At 36.7% G+C, this 9,057-nt stretch overlaps 1 protein-coding gene and 1 pseudogene across 1 annotated transcript in view; both read right to left on the bottom strand.

The window, feature by feature from the left end:
* The window catches only part of CAMK4 (calcium/calmodulin-dependent protein kinase IV), a 410,640-nt gene that overhangs the window by 181,770 nt on the left and 219,813 nt on the right, over nt 1–9,057 (bottom strand). Inside the window, exon 3 of the mRNA XM_006876760.1 lies at nt 2,159–2,221. Within this exon, the coding sequence (XP_006876822.1) occupies nt 2,159–2,221 (63 nt within the window). The remainder of the gene's footprint in view (nt 1–2,158; nt 2,222–9,057) is intronic.
* LOC102838203 lies at nt 3,597–5,283 on the bottom strand (annotated as a pseudogene).

Below are 9,057 nucleotides of genomic sequence, written 5' to 3'. Positions count from 1 at the left end.
ATTGGTTCTTTTGGCAGTCCATGGCACTTTTAGTATTTTCCTCCAACACCACAATTCAAAGGAATCAATTCTTCTACGATCTTCCTTATTCACTGTCCAGCTTTCGCATCCATATGAGGTTAGTGAAAATAACAAGGCTTGGGTCAGGCGCACCTTAGTTCTCAAGCTGACATGTTTGTTCTTTAACACTTTAAAAAGTTCCTGTGCAGCAGATTTGCCTAATGCAATAGAAAAAGTTGGTAGTATCCTTCAATTTCATCATAATTGGCTTAGTGGTTGGTGCATAAATTTGAATAATAGTGGTATTAACTGGTATTCCTTGTATGAGTATGGATATTATCCTACCACAGACAGCATTGTACCTCATGACAGATCTTGAGAAACTAACAGACGAGTGGTGGCAGCAAAGAAATAGCAGCCATTATTTACCTGACTGGAACAGGGTTTTTAACATATTCAGATAATTTCATTAATTCTGAATATTTTTCTAAATATATATTAGAATCTAGAGTCTAGGACTGAACTGCATTTGAAGCAAATTCCAACGTAGCTTTTCTTTGGAAAAAGAAAAGTTGGATGAAGTAAAAGCAGTGATTGAGTGTGGCAAGTTTTGTTAATTGTTTGTCCAAGACTGTTTTCCCTTGACTTGGCTGAAAACAGAATCCTGATTTTGTATCAGAATATAAGGTGTCTAAACTACCAGCTGCTCCGCGGGAGAAAGATGAGGCTTTCTACTCACGTAAAGATTTACACCCTCGGAAACCCTATACAGGGTCGCTATGGGTCGGAACCGACTCGATGGCACATAACAACAACAAATAAGGAACTCTGGTGCGTACTGGTTATGAATTGGGTTGCGAACCGCAAGGACAGCAGTTCGAAACTACCAGCTGTTCTGTGGGAGAAAGATGAGGATTTCTGCTCCTGTAAACATTTACAGCCTTGGAAACCCTGTACAGGGTCGCTAGGAGTCGGAACCGACTCCACAGCACATAACCACCACCATCAACTCTAAATAATACAGTATGATTGATCTAACACCCTTATGACAACGCTGTTCCCCAATTTCTTAGTCTCCTTGCAGTAATGAGTGATTGAGTGGCCTGCTTTTCCTAACAAAATCTGAGTTTTTATTTTTTTCTCATCAGACTCTCATCCTTCCACTTTCTAACTCTCTTGAATACAGACCCAATGATAAGTGCGTTCTGGGGAGCAGCCATATGGAAGTGTGAGGGGACAGTCTGAGGATGAAAGTCAATGCAGTGAGGATGGCGGTATAAAAAACAGAGTGTGCTTGGTCCAGAGTAGAGTCAATGAGGATCAGAACAAATGCTAGCAATTACCTGCCTCCTGATTTCTCATAGCATAGGAAAACTCATTTGTTCAGACTACCATATTTATGTTTTCTGTTATTTATAGCTTGAAGTGCCTCTAATTCATATATTAGGTTCTAAACATTTTGCCTCAAGTATTAAGCATTGCAGATCATTCCCTTGAGCACTATTGCTCTTGCAGATATCAGTTAAAAAAAATTATTTAGGTAGATGACTCAAGTAAAATCATAGCCTTGAAAATGATTTTCTTCATTTCATTTCACTGACTCTAAGACAGCTTTTTGTCCATCTTTTCCTCAGTGGCTTTGTTCAGGCATAGCCTAAAGCAGTGCTACTGAGGGCATTTTATTTTCTCAATTCAAGCACATCATTTCTTTGAATCCTCACATTGTTCCTGAAACAGATACCCTCTCAAAGGAAACCAAAATGGCTTTGGAAAGCAATGCATTTTTTTCACAGGCTTTTTTGGCAATGGCATATTAATAAAGTAGGTATACAAATGAAAAAAAAAAAATCTAGTGTTTTTTATTAGAGAGAAATACAATTCTCTAATTATTTTGTTATTCTTTTATGCATGAAAATAAAGATGCTATGCATATTGCTGATCTGTTCATTTTCTGAACTCTTTCTCAAGGAATATTATTTGTAAGATTTATGCAGTCAAAGAATTGAAAACGTGATGAGATGAGGACAAGGGTTGGGTCATGGTGGCTGCTGGAGGAGAAAGAATCTCTTTATTCTTTATTAGCAGGGACAGTGAAGAACAAAGATTCTATTCTCTAGCTTTGGAAATTATTTAAAATAGTAGGTTAAAATCCACTTACAATGTTTGGATGTGAGAGGCGAAGAAGAACTCCTATTTCAGTTCTGACGATTTTTTTGTCCACCTAAAAAGTAAAATAAAAGAGATAACTGAAAGTAACTTCCACCTTAGAAATATCTTTGTTTACCAGAGGATCAGAAACAGAACCAACTGTGAGGGTGAATTAAATGATTGGCATGAACTAATCCTAACCTTTCTTTGTGTCTCTCTTGCCTCTTTCTTGTTTGGGTGCTATATCTTTCCTCTTTGCTTCAGGTATAAAATAGAGCCAGTTACCAATATAGATCACAACTTTGCATAGTTTCTTGAAAAGCCACCACTGTCAGCATGGAGGCACAAGTTGATTTCAAGCTATTTCTTTTCCTTCTCTTCCCTTATTTATAGGTGTCTCTGTTCTAACCCCAGCAGTGTTATCAATCACTTCACCTGCCTACTTCACAAAGAAATGGGCACAAATCCCACCTCAACCAATCAGATACTTCCATCATAGCATCACTGGATATTCATTCATCAAACTAAGTCGACCCAATCAGGAGCTTCCCTTAAATTATGTGAGAAAAAGAAAATAGAAGCCTGCAGCTAATGGTAACTGCACTGTTGTTGTTATTGAGTGCCATTGAGTTAGTTCTGTATAGGGTTTCTGAAGAGCAGCTAGCTGGTGAGCTTGAACCACCAACCTTGCGATTCAAAGAAACTTTGCAGTGCAGCGCATTAACCCACTGTGCCACATCAGGATTCCAATGATAACTGTCCTTGGGGGCTTCAAAAACTTCATGGAAAAGTGAAATTAAAAGATAGTTTGATTTTCCCACTAACTTTTTTGGTTTTGGATTTTAATGTGTGATGATCTTTATTTACAACTTTATTGGCAAAAGGAAGAGGGACACGTTGAAAAGTGTAATACAGAGTATTACAACTGATCCTGTCAGTTCAAAGGAGTTCCATCTCAAATGTCCATCTAATCATCGAAAGTTAATAGAACACTGAATCTGCATATGCATATGATATAAAGTGTTCATAATTTAGGCCATCTTTTTAATATATAAATCCAAAGGAAATAAAGTCACCCATTAAAAACTGCATTAAATGAAGGATGTTTCTTTTTTGAATTTATGTTGTACCCGGTCAGCAACACATACCCAATGAAAATCAGAAGCTGGAAAAGCAGTTGTGCTTACTACTTTAGTGCACACTTAACAATCAATCATTTTCTGAAATGATCACTATATTTCAATTTACAATGAACTTACAATGAAATGTAGTCAAAGTCAGAAGAGAAGAGGTAGGGAAAATGTTCCTTTTTAGGAGAGGGAAAGGCCTCCAGAACCAGCATGGAAAATAAAAATATCCTGTTGAAGAATTCTAGGTGTGAAAAAATTAGTGTAGTCAATTTCACCTCATGCTGAGATAATTTCATCTGTTCATCAACTTGTTTAGTGTCATTCTTCTAAATCAAGTGTTTTTAATTCTTCTTCTAGTTCATCCAAATCTTCCCCAGTGCAAAGGTTTTCATCAACAGGAACAGCATCAATGGCTGCATTTTCCTGTTCCTCCCCTTCATTGTTCTCTTCCAAATCAGTTCTTTCCCTATTTTTTGCCCTACCTTCAGAAGCTTCATTTAATTTTTTTTCATTTTTTTCTGAAGTATATGTGCTGAGTCTTTCAAGACTGACTACTGTAGCACCTGTCTCATCTACAGCTGTTGGAATGTACGGTCTTAAATCTGACAGTTACGTTCACAGAATCATCAGCCTCATCACCACTTATTTCTTGGGTGTAATGGGTATCATCTGCTTCCTCCTCATCATCATTAACCAGTTCAGGATAAAATTCAAAGATCTCACGACCACTAGTGTTTTTCTGCTTTGAAATTTGCTTTCCTTTTTTCTATATCTTGTTCAAGTTTGTCAATCTTTCTTGTTCTTTACACTTTTTCCATGCAATAAAAGATTTTAGAGTGATTTGGGTAACATTTGGGCCTAGGACAGAACACTCTCTTTCAATAAGGTCTTTTAATGAAATATTTTCAATAACCTCATATGCATGTGAAAGCTGGACAGTGAATAAGGAAGACCATAGAAGAATTGATGCATTTGAGTTATGGTGTTGGAGAATATTGAAAGTGCCATGGGCTGCCAAAAGAACCAACAGATCTGTGTTGGAAGAAGTGCAGCCAGAGTGCTCCTTGGAGGCCAGGATGGCCAAACTTCATCTCTCATACTTCGGACATATTGTCAGGAGGGACCTGTCACTGGAGAAGGATATCATGTTTGGTAAGGTGGAGGGTGAGAGAAAAGGAAGAAGACCCCCAGCAAGATGGATTGGAAAACTGGAAGCATCAATGGGTTCAAGCATGGCAACAATTGTGAGGTTGGCTCAGGACCAGCAGTGTTTCGTTCTGTTGTACATAGGGTCGCTATGAGTCGGTACTGACTTGATGGCACCTAACAACAACAACAACAACAATGAAATTTCATCTTCTTTCTTTTTCTTTTTTCAAGGCAAATCCAGGATGTGCATGCACATATGATGATATATGCACATATTTCCTCCTCCAGGGCATACCCCAAACCAGCCATACATGTTGTTTTCTATATCTTCAAGAAAATGCTTGCACACTTATTGGAGTTCTGGGATTTTTTTTCTTTTCTGCCTCACCATGCTTGTAGTTCACTACTTCTTCCAGTTTTTTTCTCATCCCAATTATCCATGGTATCTTTATCGAGTTCTTCATCTTTTGCATCTTCACATCTCACATTTTCTCTCCAGAGTTAGATAACTTAACACTATTTCCTTAAGTACATTGTCCTTGCTTAAAGAATATACACACCACAAATTTTGGATCTGCTTTACTTATTTTTTGAGCAGCATCCACAGGTTTGAACAGTTCATTTAGCTCCTGCAATTCCTTCTTGTCATCTTTGTTCAATTTCTTTTCTGCTTTACTTTGTGCTATCTGATGTGGTTTGTTTCGCAAATTTAACTTGATGAGTGACAGCCTTAATAAACTTCTGTTGCTTTGCTCCTTTCTTATTCTTTAGACTGAAAGTTTTGCCTTTGATGATATCTTCTCCTTATCCTGTTCTTTTTGCTGCCCCCTGCCTGAGGCTGTTTCTTGGGTAGCATTGTGTAGACAGGTGACACAGGCCACACTTAAGCTCAGCTGGACACCATCAGGGGCTATGGCCCTGGGGCAGGAGGAGGAAGAAGACAGGGGCTCCCATGAACTTTTTGAAAATCCTCTTATTTGACAGAATATAGAGACTGCTTTATTAAAAATAAAGCCAGAAAGGGAAAGAAATTCTTAAGAGATGAAGAAATAGTGTTGATGTTACCTAAGTCTGTGGATTCAATAATAATTAATCTTTATCTTTACCATTATATGAACCACTATATTTTGTTTTCTACATGTTATCCAGATTTAGTTTCTATTATTGTTAAGTGCCGTCTAGTCGGTTCCGATCCATAGCGACCCTGTACAGGGTTTCCAAGGCTATAAATCTTTACTGGAGCAGAAAGCCTCATCTTTCTCCCGTGGAGCGGCTGGTAGTTTTGAACTGCTGAACTTAAGGTTTGCAGTCCGATTCGTAACCACTACACTACCAGAGCTCCTTTAATTTCTATTATTGTCCATTAAATAATCCTGGTTGGTTTACCACTTGACCTATGTTCAGGAGAGTGGTCATTTACTTTGGGATATTCCAAATTATCTCTTTCTCTTATCCAATGATGAACTGTTTTAATAAGCAATATGTTAAAAGTTTCAGAGTTCTAAAATCATTCTCTACTATAGACAGAAAAGTTGTAGTGTCTTCCATTTCAAACAAAATCCAGTGCTAAGAAATATGTAGATAATGCCTACATTCCTACTGTGGTCTCTGCCATCTGAGTTGTCCAGAATCCTTGGACTGGACTAAATATCAACTGAATCAGGAGAGAGCCAGTTTGCTTGACATTTGCAAAATATCTGCTTGTCTGAGAGTAAATGGATAATGGTGAGGTGATTCTAAAGCTATCACTATAGTACATTACTATTTAAGAGATAAGATATGAAAAGAAATCAGAATAAAATTCTTTTTAAAAGTAATTGTAGGCGATAGAATTTTATAAGCTTCCTATTTAAAAAAGAAGTTCTGGTGTGGTGCTGTAGAATAAGCGCTGGATCACAAGGTTGGCAATTCAAATTCACCAGCTGCTCCTTGGAAACACTATATAGGGGTCACTATGAGTTGAATTCAACTTGATGGCACTTAACAACAACAACATATCTAAAATCATGTGAGCTCTGCCAGTCCAAGTATTCTGGATAGCTCATATGGCAGAGACCACAGAATGAATGCAGTTAGTCATAAGTTAGTAATATTGTAACTTAAATGAAAGAATATTCAAGGTGAATTTCTTCTTTGAATTGCTGTTGTTATTAAGTACCATGGAGTTGGTTCCGACTCATAGTGACCCTGAATAGGGTTTCTGAGGAGCAGCTGGTGGGTTTGAACTGCCGACTTTGTGGTTTGCAGTCCGGTGCTGATCCTACAGCACCACACCACACCAAAAGTCCCATGACACATTTATGTACAGTTCACAGTAAGCTCTGTGGATATTCAATCAAAAGACTGCTTTAAAACGAGGAATGGAGTTCATCCTTAAAGTTGCTTCTTCTAAGGAAGAAGTAGTGGACCTGAGTAGAAATTTAAACCAACTATAATGCAGATAACCAATCACAACTTTCAAGAGAACGAGTAACAACATTCATTCTTATAGTTGGTGTGGTGCTGCAGGATAATGTGCTGGACCGAAAGATTTGTTTGAACGACAAGGTCGTTGGGTAAAAACCCCAGCTATCCTCAGAAATCCTATACAGGGTTGCTATGAGTCAGAACCAACTGAATGACAATTAACAACAACAATGTAAACATTAATCAAGAAAGACACATTCTTAGAAAGTAAAAGAGAAGCATTCTAAGGAATTTTATAAACATGCTTATCTCCAAGGTTACAATATATAAAAACATTTTCTGGTGCATATATTTACCAAATCCAAGCAAACTTTACTTAAAGACACAAGTGACCATTTATAAATGATTTTCATTTCTAAGTAAAAAAAAAAAAAAAAATACAAAGAGATGTTAAAGTGTTGCCAACCCAAAAATATTTTTCAAGAGTTCCCTGTTTTTCCACTGTATTAATAAAACACTAAATAATCATATGGTCATGCAAAGGCCTTTGGAACTACCATAAATGTACTGGTTATTCATAACAGCAATTAGGAAATTCAGTGTGCTTTTATGCAATTTTAGACAAACAAAACCAAATTATTATAATCAATTAATAATAACAAAACCCCCAAAAATGTATCCTATTTCTATTGAATGAATGTATAATGGATAACAGGAAAACAAGATCCTTCAATATGCTGTCTGCAAGAGACACACCTTACACACAAAGACTTTACACACACCTTACACACAAGACTAAAAGTATAAGGATGCAAGAGACACACCTTACACACAAGACTAAAAGTATAAGGATGCAAGAGACACACCTTACACACAGACTAAAAGTATAAGGATGGAAAAAAATATTCCAAGTAATTGCAATAAAAAATAAGCAGGAGTGACAAATAAACCTTAATTCAAAAACCTGTATAATAGATAAAGATGGACATTATCTCATGATTAAAGAGACAATTGAACAAGGCGACGTAACATAACCATAATAAATACCTATGCTCCCTCCCAATGAAAGACTTCCAATATATATAAACCAAACTCTTACAGATTTGAAGAAAGAAATAGACGAATCTACCATAATAGTGGCCGATTTTAATACACCACATTTGAAAATAGAACAACCAGAAAGAAACTTGACAATCACACAGAGGAACATGACACAGAGGACAATGACACAGCCAATGGGACCTCAGAGATGTGTACATAGCATTCCACCCAACAACACCATACTCCTTCTTTTTTTGTGGTGCTGGTGGATTCTTCTGCATAGTCGATGTTTTCTTCGGCCACACAAGGCTCCATAAATTTAGAAACATCAAAATACTACAAAGCATCTTTTCAGACCACAATGCTATCAAATTAGAAATAAACAATAGGAAGACCAAGGGAATAAAGCCAAATACATGGAAACTGAATAACACCCTGCTGAAAAGCAACTGGGTAGTATAAGAAATAAAACATGAATTCACAAAGTTCCTTAAAAAAAAAAGGAAACAAAACCACAATGTACCATAATCTTTGGGACACGGCAAAAGCAGTGCTGAGAAGACAGTTTACTGCAATAAATGTACACTTTCAAAAAGAAACAAGAACCAAAATCAACACATTAACACAACATATCCAACAACTATAAACAGACAAGCAAAGTAAACCTACAGTCAACAGAAGAAAGGAAATGATACAGATTAGCGCAGAAAAAATGAGATAGAAAACAGAAAAACTATAGAAAGAATCAACAGAACAAGAAGCTGGTTCTTTGAAAGAATTAATAAAATCAACAAACCATTGACAAACCTAACAAAAGAAGAGGGAGAAGACACAAATAACATATGTAAGAAATTACATGGGTGACGTCACCAACAAAACCAATAGAAATAAAAGGAATAATAACAGATTATTATGAAGAGCTGTACTGCAATAAATTTGAAAACCTAAAAGAGATGGATACATTTTTAGAAAAACACGACTTGTCTAAACTTACACAGAGTGAAATAGAAAACTTAAACAGACCCATACAAAATAAGAAATTGATCAGGTCATAAAAAATCCCCCAACCAAAAAAGTACAGGTCCCGATGGCTTCTCTGGTGAGTTTGATCACATTTGGGGAAGAGCTGTCACCAATTCTACTCATTATTCTAGAATATAGAAGGGGATGGAAAACTTCCTAA

This window comes from Chrysochloris asiatica, unplaced genomic scaffold (assembly GCF_000296735.1).
Source record: "Chrysochloris asiatica unplaced genomic scaffold, ChrAsi1.0 scaffold00411, whole genome shotgun sequence".
Lineage (NCBI taxonomy): Eukaryota > Metazoa > Chordata > Mammalia > Afrosoricida > Chrysochloridae > Chrysochloris > Chrysochloris asiatica.
The sequence above is the reverse complement of the archived record's forward strand: the minus strand, read 5'-3'. Positions and strand labels throughout refer to the sequence as shown.